The sequence below is a fragment of the Chelmon rostratus genome, chromosome 19 (genome assembly GCF_017976325.1).
Source record: "Chelmon rostratus isolate fCheRos1 chromosome 19, fCheRos1.pri, whole genome shotgun sequence".
NCBI classification, from domain to species: domain Eukaryota; kingdom Metazoa; phylum Chordata; class Actinopteri; order Chaetodontiformes; family Chaetodontidae; genus Chelmon; species Chelmon rostratus.
The window spans coordinates 23,143,841-23,159,117 of NC_055676.1; the positions used below are offsets into that span (position 1 = coordinate 23,143,841).

The 15,277-nt window shown below is 42.7% G+C and overlaps 1 protein-coding gene across 1 annotated transcript; it reads right to left on the reverse strand.

Moving 5' to 3' along the window:
- Positions 1-9,188: 9,188 nt before the first annotated feature.
- otpa (orthopedia homeobox a) lies at positions 9,189-12,937 on the reverse strand. The gene is made up of 3 exons (XM_041960800.1): positions 12,901-12,937; positions 12,027-12,424; positions 9,189-9,710 (listed from the first exon to the last, which is right to left on the reverse strand). The coding sequence occupies exons 1-3, from the start codon at positions 12,935-12,937 to the stop codon at positions 9,189-9,191; spliced, it is 957 nt and encodes a 318-aa protein (XP_041816734.1).
- Positions 12,938-15,277: the final 2,340 nt, after the last annotated feature.

The following is a 15,277-nucleotide window of genomic DNA, read 5'->3' on the forward strand; positions in this document are numbered from 1 at the left end:
GTTTACATGAGGACCAATCAGCCGACAAACCATCCCACCCAAAACCACAATATCAACCTCTATCATAATCCAGGATAGAGAGAGCCGCAGTCGGTAGGGTGCATCATCTGGTCACCATGAATATACAAATGACGAGCCAGTCGATCCAGCGGATGTAGAGATATTTCACAGAATCAGTGAAGCTGAAGAAGAGAAAGCTCGTTGAAAATATGATGAGGCCAAGATGGTGCCAGGAAGTGAGGGGGGAACGTGACATGTTCAAAAACTCATTATAGGGTGAAGTTAGAGAAAAGGTGAAGAGAATTTATTTAAAAAAAACTGGTGTAACCAGAAGGGCAGGGGGGGGGGGGGGGGATTCACTTGAGATTCGGGAGTTCACTTGGAAAATACGGGAGAAAAAGGTAAGTGCGGCAACCTCAGTCTGGTGTCGACGAGGTGTCAGATATGACCAATGGCGGGAATCAGCTGAGAGGTGAAGTCATGATGCGATGGCCAGCGAAACACTTGCAGCACTAAAGACCAGAGTCAGAGCAAAGAAAAAAGTCTGCCCGCTCCCTCCTCCTCCTCCTCCTCCGCCCGATCTCGTCCCCCTATCTCCACCCCGTAAAGGAAAACAAATGGTTATGATGATGGAAAAGGAATTAAGCTGTGATTTAACAATGGGCCAACAGCCGCTCCCTCCCTCGCTGCTCGGAGAGGTCTTGTAGAAGAGAGAGTCTCATTCTTGACCAACACACCTCACTGTCCCTCTTCATCAGGCTTTCACTGTGTTCTGCTTTACCTACGGCGGCCTCTGCCTCACATGGGGTCTGCGCTCAGAGCTCAATACGCAGGATAGCAGCCCCACGAGTCTGCAACACACACAGGATTAATCATTAATTCTTCTTTCTTTACAAATACGATTCCTTCATCGGTTTTATAATGTAAAATATAATCCTGAAGTCAATTTCATCCACAAAAATCTACAAAAACCATTTAAAATATCATGCTTCTGGTCTGAAAAAGCTTCAAAATACATTTTAAAACAGCAAAGTAAACTGTGTATTTACTGGGGACTAGATTTAACCGTGGATTCGTGAGGATTTACGGTAGCAGGGTGGTGTACGTAAGATTGAATCCAAAGAAACCACAATGCCTGTGTTCACTGCAGCGAAGGAGCATGTCACCTAATGCAAAGGCTGCAACGGTGCAACACTGGAGCTCTGTGGCCCAGACCAATAAGCCACAATTCATCGTTGGGTTTGGTCTTTTCGTGGGAGTTGTTGCCACAAAATGTGAAATATCTCCAGCCTTATCTTTATTGTAATGACATACTCACGTGCAAGCCCGTCGACGGGGGGGGGGGGGCAACCGGGTATGTTGTCCCGGGCCTCAGGACCATAGGGGCCCCTGAATGACCCTTAAAGGATAACTTTCGTTTTTTTACAACCTGGACCTTATTTGTAGCATTAAATACGACCATTTACTCACCCAGACAACTTTGGTGGCATTTGGAGTCGTTTTGAAGAAATTAGCCCCAGAGCACCAGCATATCAATATTTTGTTCTGATATGCTGGTGCTATTCCCCTCTGAGCCGGCGGTCGGCTAGTTCAGCTGTAGTTTGGCACAGCTGTGGTTCGTTATTGCGTATTCGTAGCCGACCGCCGCAGAGTTAGCCGTGTTCGGTAATGACATCATCCACGTCAGAGGTAGTTGTCTAGAGACGCCGGATGTTGATAACATGCCACCACGGGCTCAGTTAAAAGTCAATAGTTGACTAAAAAGGTTCAACACAGAATTTGATGATTATTTTTTACTTCGTGCTTTAAAAGCAGTCAAACCAGACCGGGTCAGTTTTGACCATGCGTAGTAGATGGGAAGACAATACGAGGGTTAACTGATGTTTTGAAGTGTTATAGTGACACTTATGTCATAAGACCTGATTAAAACAAAGTGTGTGTGGATCTGATTGGAGTATGACACATGACCCAGAGGATCGTGGTCTAAGACTGACCAGGGAAGATGCCTGAGCGTACTCAGGCTTGTCACTCTGATTTGTCACATGAGTATGACTGTAATTGCTGTGTTTCAGCCATCATAGGTTTAATTATCAGCCCTGACCTATCACGTCCTCTCATACAGAGACTCACACGCGCTTCAGGCCCGAGGATGGAAGGATTGTTTTTGTACAAACCCAAAAAGTTACGAGATATACAGCGCAGTAATGCGAAGCTGCCAGTTCTCCTTTGCTCTGCCTCATCTTCCTCTCTGTCGAAATGATCATCGCCGCCTGTCTCTCACGCCTCCATCCCTCCGCCTCCCCCGTTTCCTCCCTCGTTTGGTGACCCACTAATGTTCTGTTCATTTTCTCTTATGAATAGATAATGGCCAAAAATCAAATCTCTTCATTTGCATGTAATACAATTAAGACCTTTTCAAACAATGACAAATGGAGGGAGCAGCGAGATGTCAGTCAGCCTCGTCGGTGAGAGAGCAAAGACGGCGCCGGCGAACCTCTCCGTTTTAACGAAAATTAATAAAACCTTCAAATGGGATTTTCTCGCCACCATCTGGCATAACAATCACCAAGACACTCTTAGACTCTGCCTGTCAAATGAAATTAAACTTCTCATGAATTTGGATTCATAACGCGGGTGTGAAGCCACCAACATACATCGACTCCCCAAAATCCCGCCGATTACATTTTATTCTATCAATAATTATAGGACACGTGGCCCAAACTGATTTCAGAGGTCCCCAGGGGTGTTGAAAGTATTGGCAAATTCTGGATTTATTCACAATAATGTCAGCTTCAGGTGAGCTCACTGTGATACAATGTGTACATCCCCACATGCACATTAAAGCAGTTTTTGGTCGCTTGATTTGTCCCTATTCTCCACACTGGCCCTAAAGAGATCCCTTTATGCTAAGCTACGCTAACCACCTGCTGGTTCTAGTTTCATAGTTTGCGTACAGACATGTAAATGCGGTCTCTGTGTCAACAAGTCCTTGCTCGTGCAAAAATGCGACATAAAGTTCAACCGAAGTCAAAATGAGGCTTCAGCAGACTGTTAGCCGAATCAAGCAGCAATCTCCCAAGTCCAGTGTCTTTTTAGCATTAGCATCTTTGTGCTTCAGTGTTTCCTTGCTGAGCTGTAGTATAAGAATGGTAACAGAAAGAGGGAATTTTGTACAAAAAATACTTGACACCCACTATAACGACTAATTTTGACCGCTGAAGCCTCATATTAGCATCGGCTAAACTTTCACACGTACAGAGTAAGGACTGTGGATTTTGTTCCCGCCTCTTCTTGGACATTAAGCAATAGCTCAACATGTTGGGGAAATGTTTGTATTTGATTGCTACCACCGTTATGACTGTACGCTTATCATAAAGCTATAGCTAGTTAGCTTAGCTTAGCATAAAACCTGGAAATTGGAAACAGCTATTCTGGCTATGCAAAAAGTAACAAAATCTGCCTTCCAGCAGCTCTAAAGCTCACAGTGAACACGTTCTATTTATTTTTGTACTGTACAAAAATTGTACATATAAAAACATCAAACTGGTTTTTGGACATAATCAAACAAATAAGATATAATATGTAAATTAGTGATCTTTAGTGGTGGTGTTAGGCAGATATTTATTTTTGGACAGAGCCAGGCTAGCTGCTTTTTTTCCAGTCTTTAAGCTAAGCTAAGCTAAGCTAAACAGCTGGTGGCTATAATAAGAGTACAGATAAAAAGGTAATCACAAAAATTCTGAGCTTTGCAAGTAATTGTTTGGATTTCTGATACAGCTTCCTGATATAAATTCACATTACTTCATTCAGTCTCATATAAGAATATAAACACATACACACAATAACCATATGAACACACACCTAGACATGCACAAAACGCACACACACAAATTGTCTCTCTCTCTCTCTCTCTCACACACACACACAGAAACTCTCGCACAGGAAAATTAATGAGCTCTCATTCATAATCCAGGATAGAGAGAGCCATATTCACCCTTGGATGGTTTATTGACTGATTTCATTTATTTGTGTGGAATAAATAGGAGGTAAACATTGGCTCGCTCGCACATTTTCCGCGACACACTCGCTGCACAGCATTCTGGGAGAAATGATCCCACCAACGGCGGGGTCACTGATTGGCTACCTCGTCAGTGTGTGACAAATTACCCAATGAGAAATAGGTTACCCATTTCCACAAACTAATTAACCTGGGTGATAGTGAAACAAATTATTACATTTATGTAATATTATTTCACATCTGTCGCCAGACTACAAAAATCTTTATCCTTGTGCTTCCCCGCCTCGTGATCGCTTCTTCTTTGTGATTATAAGCACATACAGACAGCATGAAAGCCGTCAAAGACTGTATTACTTTAAAGGATTTAATTCAGCTTCAGCTTTGAATAGAAATCTAAAATCAGTCAAAAACGTACAACTATTTTTTGGTAATTACAATGAGCTAACAAGCACTTAAAACAGTGGTTTCCAACATCTGGATTAAAATAAACCTGAGGGGTACCAAGTTGATTGACAAGATAGGAAATAAGAAAAAACAAATCATATTTCTGCTTCATAAATTGTGTTGATATTTTCTAGCTTTCTACTAATCTAACAGTTTTACCTCCAAAAACTCTTCAAATGGCACCATCCTACAAGAGAACATGATCATTTGACTTTTTTGAAGGGCAGGGGCGGAAAGGAAAAAAAGGGCACATATAGCGTGTCCTCGCCACTGAAGAGGGCACTTTAGCACGCGTTTTGGCGTCCAAGAGGGCACTTTAGAGTGTGTTTTGGCATCCAAGAGGGCACTTTAGCCCGCGTTTTGGCTCCCAAGGGGCACTTTAACACGCGTTTTGGAGTCCAAGAGGGCGCTTTAGAGCGCGTTTTTCAAAAACTGGGCCACTGCCCCCCCGTGACGTTTGGTTTCATATAGGACATGAACAGCAAACATTTGTGCTTGTGTGACCAATTCACCCCACCTCATCCAGGCGTGAAATATTTACTCTTTAAACTACGTCACCCTAACCCTTTGGGGTCACAATTATTGTGGCCACTAGAGGTCGCCAACTAACAATAAACATAAATATGGGTCATAATAAGCTCCTTGCAGAGATGGCTTTTTTTTAGGAGGAGGACAATCTGAATGAGCAGTGTTTTTGTTTTTGACGCCTATTAAAACGTATCTCCTGCTTTTATTCCACACATTCTTCTTCCTTGCCAAAACCAAGCAGCAGCCCGCACAGCTGTGCACAGAAGTGTCAAAAACTGCAGTTCCTCAAATGGCCACTTGATGTTGGCTCCAAAAGTTAGTCAGTCCCCATAGACCCCCATATTGAAATGCCCAACCTTGCAGAAAAAAAAAAAAAAACATGCTTGGTATGAAACTGATGAGGCAGGCTTTGTAAGTTCCATGCTGTTTATTTTTGGTCTATGATTGACAGATGACTAATTAGATCTACTTAATGTTTTCTTTACATGCTTCAATACAAATGAACTAATGTGAACTTTAAACACGGCCCAGTCTCTTCTTGGATTTGATTGGATGCTCAGCTGTCAGTCCCATTACTAATAAGTCTCCTGGTCCAGGCTTCTCTTGTGTTGCCTGCAGCCACTAAAGTTGATGATGATGCTCCAGAGGGAAGTTGCTCCAATGACCAACCAACAGTTTAGCAGCATGTAGAAGAATAACAAAATATTATCTGATGGTTTGAGTCCACACACGAGGAGTTTAATTCATTCTACGTTCTGCCTCCACATGCTGCACTAACAATGACAGACCCTTGAGCACAAATTCTGATCAAGTTAACCGAACAAGGTCTATCTGAGGTCCAGCTGCACCAGCTGATGGTGCAAAGGAAAAGGAAACACGTACAAGCGCCCCCTAGAGATACTTACTGCAAACAGCTGCTGACACTATTGTGGAAACAGAAGATAACCAGGTAAAATCTAGCACACCTGGATTAACAACATGGAATTACACGAGCGTCGAAGTTCATTCTTCATGACCGGGAACGGTCCACATATACAACAAAATAAAACCAGATTAAACCAGTGTCACCAGTAGCACTGTTGTTGTCCCTCTTCGTTCCATTAATACACTTCATTAGGTTCACTTGTACAATCTAATGTAATCCAACACAGCAGCTCTGCCATAAATTCTGCTTCCACAAAGTTAATACCGTTCAGAGAGGTTATGTTTGTTATCGAGGCTGTAGTTCGCAGTGTTGAACGGCACTGCTTTATATTTAGATTTCATATTTTTGAGAGATGCAGAATTTTAGAGCCACCTTTCAATATAATGCACCACCACCCACTATGACTTCAGTGATAAACATGAAGTCGAATTATTACCTGAACGTGTCAACAAAAACAGAAATATACACCTCGTAAAATCCATGGCAGAGCTGCTGGATTTTGTACAGGTGTGCCTAATGAAGTGGCCGGTGAGTTTACTTCCACATTATTTGTCCGAGCAGCAGCTGAGCAGAGGCAGCGAAAGGTTTCGGGATTGAAAACTGGTGCGCAGTCTTCATGGGTTGCCTCTGATTGGCCGAAGTAAAATGATGAGCTTACCTGAAGGTTGCACGAGGAGACATGAGGTCTCTGCCGGCCCTCAGCTGCAGGTTCCTGTCAGGCCGACAGACTGAAACACAAATACTGAAACATAAAAACAAAACAATGAACCAACGTTCAGGGATAATAAGTGACTTCATTTGCCTCCTGATCAAAAATGAGGTGAAAGGTCTGCAGTCTGGGGAAGGGGGACGGGGGGTTCAGCCTGGAAAGAAGAAGATATTTGACCAAAAATGATGTGAACGGTGCGGCAAAATATCTGCATTTAGCTTTCGGTTTGTGTCGAACAGGCACGGCCCTGCCTTCGTGTTTCAATCCACCTTCAGGTACACGAACCAAAGCCTGTTTGTCATTGTTAATATATAAACTGCAGAAGAAAGCACATTTATGAGGCTAATTATCGAATTGTCGCATTACTGTAGCTTCTAAGAATTTGGAAGCTCCCAAATTTATGATTTCAGTTGACTAAATCTTTTTAAGGTTCACAGCCGCTAAATTTCCACCTTATTTCAGGCTTTATTTTAACCAGGTTTGGTTTGAGTTAAAAGATCATAAAATGAAGAATTTAGCCATCAGTTTGCTCTGTACTGAGATTGAGTTCGACACGTCTGATCTAAATTATTAGTTGGGAGTTTTGTGTGGAGATGCTCCCTGACAGCCTGTATATAAATATATACACTCTAATTATTGGGAGAGACTTTTATCCACTTAAAAAAGAAATGCTTAATAGGATGATGTTAAGCCTCTTTGGAGCAGAACTAGTCTGGTCCTTTACAGATTAATTGGTTAGATTCCATTCAGGAAAACATACAAAACATAAGAACTGCTGCAAACACATGAGCAACCAGTCAGGAAGCCTGGAACCAGAGGTGGAGGATGACTCTTTACTGAAGGAGGAGCAGAAAAACCACAGTGTGGAACGACACATTTACTAGCAAACGTCATGCATTCAAAATTATAAGTACAGAAATATTATCAGCAAAATGTACTTAAAGAGTAAAAAGAAAAAGAATCATGGTGCAAAATAAGTGAGCATTTTAAAACTGGACTCTTATCATGGATGCATTACGATGAAAGCAGATTTTTGTGTTATGGCTGGTTGAGGTGGAGCTGATTTGGACTATTATTGATTAATAATATTGGATATATATGTTATAAACTGCTCATATGGTTTTAATGTCAAATTAAATCTGACAGTAGTAGCTGTCTGATAAATATATTGGACCAAAGACCTGCAGCTAAAGAACAGAAATACTGCTCAGCTCTTACTCTCTCTGTTTTTTGTTTTTTTTTTGTTTAATACTGTTTATTTTGGCCTGTAAAACTTGTTTCCACCCTCTTTGCTGCAGAAGTCTTCTTCCTGTCTTCACTGACTGCAGATGAGGTCACTCCAAGTCCTCATCTGATGATGTCATGACATGATGTCATAGATTGAACAGAAAAAAATTAAGGTGATTCATAATTTAATCAAAATTTTAAATTTGGACACCCGGTCACTACATTGATGTGTTGGGTTCAATTAAAGCTGTATACCTTTTTTTTTAAATAGCCAAACCATATATCTCCAAATGTATTTTTTATTTTATTGTGATTATTAAATGCTCCTTTAGGGGTTGAGGAAATTCTTCTATTTAAAACCCGTCGGACTATCTGAAGCAGTGTGTTGTCACAAAGCTGAAAGCAGCGCTGTTTCTCTAAGCTGTGACACTTTGGAGATACGTGGTTTTTACAGGACGGCGACGCCAGCGGCGCCTTCAAGAAACGAGGGTTGATTCATGATGTGACGTAATTGAAAATGATTTTTATTTGATCATTTACAGTTAATTGATATAAACATGTTCATGAAACAAAATGGTTCAAACATTTAAGAAAGTGTTTTTTTGATAATAAGCACAGACAGAATCTGGGAAACATAAAATATCACAAACTGACCAAATGGGAACAAGAGTGCTTCCGCTACACAAAACATCCTATATAACAGATTATAGTTAAGTCGGTCCCCGTGTCTTCATTTATATTATTTTTTTTTGTTTTGTCTTTTTTTTTGTTTTTGCCTTGGACAGCACATGCATTCGAGTCCTCGTCCGTGTCGTCCTGCTTCAGTCTCCCTCTCTCTTCTGGTGACTCTTTCATGTGTTTTAAACCTCCAGGTCCCTTGCACGTCCACTGTGCATCCCTCTGGCTGCAGAAGGAATCTGCTGCCTTGCTGTCGTGAGTCGAAATATCCACAGAATTCAAAAACCGTCAGTCACCACGCAAATGTCACCGAAAGCCCCGCGACAGTAAAGGCGAGGGCTGCATGTGCCAAAGAAATAAATACAGAACAAACCAATAAGTTCATTTAAATAGACAAATAAATAGTTGGCGTAGGCTACATGCGAAATAATAAATTATAGCTTAAACAGAAGCAGCCCTATGCTCGAGAACGGCTGATAAATAGCTTCAGTTTCCCCTCTTGTTTGATTGGGAGGAAAACGCGCCACGTGTGCAGCAGAACGAGTATCCTGGTTGTACTTTTCCCGGTGCACCGTTTGGATGGAGGGGGTGAATAAGAAGTAAATGCAGAAGATCTGTGTGTGGGTGAAAGAAAAGCTCTACACGGTGGCCCCCCCTCACTAGGTGAAACTCATGGATACTGTGTGCTCGAGCGCTTTGCGGCGCAGCGAGGCGATGCTTGTCCCTCTCCAGACGTCACTGTCCGGGGAACTACACAGCTGAGGCGAGCCGGTCACGTTGGTCGGGCCCGACAGGGACGCGGGTACCATCCCGGGGAAAGTGGGCTGGTAGAGGTGTGACTGGAGCCCGGAGCCGTTTGACGACATGTTGGATAGACCCATGGAGTTGGGCGGCGGCCCGGCGCCGAGGCTACACTGAGACAGGGACTGCGCCATGGCCTGCTGGCGGCCCAGAGCCGGCGGTAGCTGCAGTTGAGACACGCCGGGCATCCCCGCCGTGGCCCAGCGGGTGTCGTTGGCGTGGAAGGAGCAGAGGCTGTCGCCCATGGCCGCTGCTGCTGCCGCGGCGGACGGGAACTGAGGCAGGCCGTGGTGCGTCGGCAGGAGAGTCCCCGGAGCCCGGAACACATTGGTGGTCTTCTTGCGCTTCTTCCACTTGGCGCGTCGGTTCTGAAACCAGACCTGCAGACAGAGACGTGATGCGTTAGGAGGAGCAGGAGTGATGGCTGCTGGTCACTGACAGGTCACGTTATCAGAGCTGTGAGCGCGCGTCAAGAAGGTGATGACATCAGGTCATGATAATACTCACAACCAGCAATAAATCAGCTGCAGGAAAACACTGATTTATATTTGTTCCGGGATTTTAGCATCTTATAACGACGAGCCAACATTTACACTGTTCAGATTAAACGTTCCCAAATAATCCAAATAAATCAAACACGTGCGTAAATTTAAATATATTTTGTTCTTCTCTCTATCCGGATCCTTAATAGCAAAAAATGTCCAATAAACCTTCAGCCTTTGGTATAACAGAAGTTACATCTCACACATGTTAGAATTTATGTTTGTTTTGTACTAAATGTTTAAAATTGAAGGTGAATAGTCTGAATTCTGAATTAATAAATTGGAATCGTTTCCATCAAAAAAACCTTAAAGACCTTATCGATATTTTTATGTGTAATTATTTCGACTTTTCAGAGGCTTTTTCATCTTATTTTTGCTCAAAATTACAACATTTTTTAACCCCAAGTGATTTTTGCTGCTTTGGGAGGATAATAAAGATAATGTTATTGCTGTGACAAACAGTCTGCTGGCAAACAGACGTTATTCCGGGAGTCCTTGAGCCTCTCTGGGTCTGGTTGTAAGCGGGGCGTCTATGATTAATGTGAAGATTTGCTTGAGAAAGTGGGGCGCAGTAATAAGAACGGGACAATCTCAGCCTCGCCCCCCCAGCGTAGCCAGCCGTGAAATCCGGCCTGAAATGCATTACACTTCAGAGGAAAGAAAACGCAATTTCTCATTCCGTTTAAAAAGACAGAGTGCACCCGCAGCGCGTGCAGCATTAAGACGTGGAGAGCAGTGACAGGCCCATCGCTAAACTGAACCTGGATCTGTTCCCACTCCAGCACTCTCATAAGATCAGGCGAGCTTCATTTCACTAATTCGTATTTTATGGAAATAGTATATAGAAGCTGAATTGGCCCCTGCAATAATAATCATGATTATTAGGGCGTTATTTCACATGTGAGCGACCCAGGTGCTTTTACCAGAGCTGGTTAATAAGGCGGTGGCGCCATGTTTTGTGTTTGCGCAGGCTGGAAGTCACTGAAGGTAAAAAATTAAAGCGGAGAATAAAATCCACGGATCCAGGTGTGCTAAAAGGCTGATCTCAGCGCGGTCAGTTTTAGGAAATAAGCTGCGATCATCGTTTGGCTCCCTGCGGGTTCGTTTCAGGAGGCGGACGCGAAGCGTGCGCCAGTTTTTTTTTTTTAAATCTGGAGGTTTCAGCGCCGAAACCAGGAACAAGAACAAATCCCCGCAAAGCGGTTTGTTTCAGACCAGATCACATGAATCAAACACGAGGTTTCACATCATGAAATATTTTCTTCTTTTAAGTATCAAACAAAGATGGAACTAAAGTAACGAGCTGCTGTGTACAGTCAGTGTAATCCACAGGGTCGCCGGTTCGAGTCCGGGTGATGCTCGAGTCCAGAGCTGCACTTAGGCAACACACACACACACACACACACACACACACACACACACACACCCTGTATTACATGCTTTAATTTATTAGCTATTATCAGCTCACTTATTAAAGAAATAATCGAACCTCACATAATGCAGCTGCTGTGGTTTTATTTTGTTTTCTAATATGATAAATTGGTATAATTCGTTTCCTACAATAGAACAAATTTCAGTGTAACCGGAAGCTAAATCAAGACAATAAATAAATAAGGAACATTTTTCCATTTTATTTATGCTGAACTTCTGTCAGATTTCCTTCCAGCCTGCAGTTAAAATGTCGTTTCTCGACTAAAACTCTTAAAGTTATAACACCGACGGCTCAAATCAGAACATTTAATTCAACACCAGGGAAAAAATAAATGGCAGTTTTCTTACAGTAATTTTATTTATTGATTACTGATATGAAATTGGCGAGTTTTTTTTTTTAATCTTTAAAATAAATATTCGATTTGAATAAACGCACCACTGCACAGATGTTCAGTCGGTGAATTTAATGTCATTGACAGCAGTTGTTAATTTCTACATTTGCCACATATCGAGCTTGTTATGTTTTGTTTTTTTTCGTTTTTTAATTGGGGCACTTTTTTAAGGGTAATTAATTTTGTCCTCTCTTGTAGCGCGTGTCTTTAAAGCTGCTTTACTTTCTAAATCATTTGTACGACCTATAAAAATTCTCTCCTCTGCATCTGAACTGTGTCGGCTCATCTCCGTTCTGGATTCAGACTGTTCCACCCCCCCCCCCCCCCCTACCTGCACTCTGGACTCCGTCAGGCCGATCCTCAGCGCCAGCTCCTCGCGCATGAAGATGTCTGGGTAGTGCGTTTTGGCGAAGCTCCTCTCCAGCTCGTTGAGCTGCGCCGGGGTGAAGCGGGTCCGGTGCCGCTTCTGTTTCTGGGTCTGCTGCCCCCCGGACTGGTTTGGGTTGTTGTTCTGCTGCTGCTGCTTCTCCTGCTCTTTGCTGTTGACCTGCACCTGGTTGGTTCCCCCGCCGCCGCTGATATCATCGCCCGGGAGCAGCGTGGTCCCTTCCACGCCGTCCGGGCCCGGGCCGAGCTCCCCGGAGTGTCCCGGGTCAGGTCCCCCTCCGCCGAGCCTGCACTTCAAAGCCTCCCTGTGGCCCAGGAGCTCCGCCGCGGCATCCTTCATCCCTGCACAGACAACCACAGCTGGTGAGATTCGGACAGAAATCACTTTGGCTACAGGAGGGAAGAAGCGACATGTTAGGAGAAAACGTGCACATATGCAGAATAATTTACAGGCAACAGAGGAAGACTCCGAGCAGCTCAAACATCATCTTCACTGCAGTGCTGCACATCCAGATCCACAGATGCAGAAATTAAAAAAGCCACCGCAGCTCTTTGAGACATGCACATTACAATCTGCTCCTTAAATACTCTTAATTCAAGTCGATCACACCGATATCTTAGAAAATTGTTAAATCAAATTATGCAGTAATATAATAATAATAATTACTTTTCCAATGAATTAAGCGAATTTAGTTCACTTCAGCCACATTAAGGTGATATAAGAAGCAAATTGACAATTTTCTGAGCTTGATTTAAGATTAGAAGTGCCTCCAGCTTACAGTAGAGTTGAAGACCGGAGTTTGGTGATGATAACTCACCGAGGCGAGCATCCAGGAGGTCGGCATGAGATAGCATTGCGCACCGCTCCAGGGCGAAGTGCTATTCCAAAAAAATCTCTATGACTTTAACCTATTTAAGAAATATATATGGCCTAAATGAAAGCAAATTCGGTTTGTGGTTAAAAGGGAGGTTCGTTGCATTATAATGTAGTTTAGAGAAATGGGGAGGCGCTTAACAGCGGAATGAACCCATGAGCTCCTCCAAACGAGGACCAATCAGAGTTGAAGCCTGAGGTATGTCAGCTTTAGCCCGAGACCCCCCCCCCCCCCCCCCCCCCCCCCCTCCTCTCACATCCACAAGTTCATTCCTCCTCATTCCTGTAATTGGCTTTGATTTCTCCTCCAAATTACATCCAATAAAATAACCTGATTTAATATCTGTGTGAAAGCTTCGACCCGTTCAAGAAATGTTGGATCACCACAATATTTGTTTAATTGTGCATGCTGCTCTGCACCCGGTTTTATAGTGAGCGGCTCCAACAAGAAGAGGAGTTATTCACGTGAGGAAGGAGCACATGGCTGCATCAACAGACAGGACATACAACACCTGAACACAACACCTGGAGTCTGTGATATCAAACTGCATTTTTTATTACTGCATTTCAGTCTCCTTGATGGTGTTGTCGACCTCTTTACGACACTAAACGCCTCTTGGGGACCGAGTGTACCTCTTCTAATATCCTTGATTTCCCAGTCAGCCAAACAACAAACTTTATATTATTCTAACCAGGCTCATTTTCAAGGCCATTAGGCTTTTATGTAATTAGCGGCGAATCTATACGCCTTTATTGCAAATATCAGAGTAAGATCAGTATAAATTAGTGGTAATTTGCTCGTGTTTAGGCCCAACTGTCAGGCAGGGAGGGACGTGGTTTAAATGATGTGTGAGCAAATTAATTCTGCGGAAAGCGGAGGGAGTTTAACACGAGCTGTGGGCGCTTCCCTTCATAGAGGGACGCAGGTAACACACCTGAATAACGTGACACCTGAGCAGACGGTCCGAACACTTGGAGGAGGCGTTTATTCCTGATGTTTCACAATCTGTGCAAATAATGAGACTTAAAAAGTTCTTTAAAATCAGCTGTAAAGGACCTCCCTCTGTCACTGAATAAACCGCCGAAGATTCAATTAGCACAGCAGCTTTTTTTTTTTTTACATCAGTCTGCCAAATATTTAAGGACAAAAAAAAAAAAAAAAAAAAAAAAAAATCACGCATGCTTTGGACAGATGTCGGGCCGTTTTGAGGGAGCAATGTGCTGAAAAAAGTGGCACAAAGGAGGCGTCCGAGCGTGAACCCGGGGCTCGTTTGGCTTCTTTTCTTCATCCGTGCAGGCTTCGGTCGCCTCTGCTCATCTTTTATTTGTCTGCAATCTGGTGGCACGAGCGAGACAGACCGCCAGGGATGGATGGAGGGATGGATGGACGGATGGAGAGATGGAGGGATGGAGTGGAGTCTCTGCCGGACGCATCACACGTGGAGGAGATTTTTTTTTTTTGCGCTGATGTCTGCGTCTTTCTTCCAGGGATGGAAAGAAGAAGATGCGCACGTGGAGATATTTCTTGTCCTCTCTTTAATCAAGGCTCTATTTTTTATTTTTTATTTTTAAAGCTGGACTTGAGGTAGATTTAAAAAAGGTTTATGACTGGAACTAAGCTCATTTTATTCAAATTATTGTATTTTTAAAGAGCAAGCGCGCATTAACTGGCTCATTTTGTAGGATTATAAAGGCGTTACTATTTTATTCCCAGGACTATTTATGCAGCTGCACAGCCTGTGGTATTCATATTAATAATCGTGTCCAGAAGTCAAAGTATTCCTCTTGTGGTAGCCTCTTCTTTGCAGCGTTTCTTGGCTGAAAGCCTTTAAGGATAATTCAAAAGCATCACGTTGCGGGATGATGGATTGCGCGCTTCATTTTACGACTTTTCAATAGCTCAGTGCTTTTATAGCCGTACAAACAAAAGTGAATGACTCCTCTCGTAGCAGCAGCTCATATTTAACCCAAACACCGAGAGAGGGGATGATGGGATGTCAGGGAGATATTTGTAGAGGGGCCTAAAAAAAATAAAAAATAAAAAAAAATAACAATAATAATAATAATAATTTCCTTGATTAAAAATGTATTATTTACAACCTGAAAAAATGTGGCAACATAGTTTTTTTTATAAAGTAGATAAGTGTTTTTTTTTTAAATATTTGTTATTTCTCCAAACAACATTGGCTGCAAAAGACTAGAATTTATTTAGCTGATTTAGATTGAATTATGCTTTATTTGGAAAACGTGGATAATAAAAACATGTTATTCAACGCACTGAAGACTCAAAACACTACCATTATTATTATTATTATTATTAG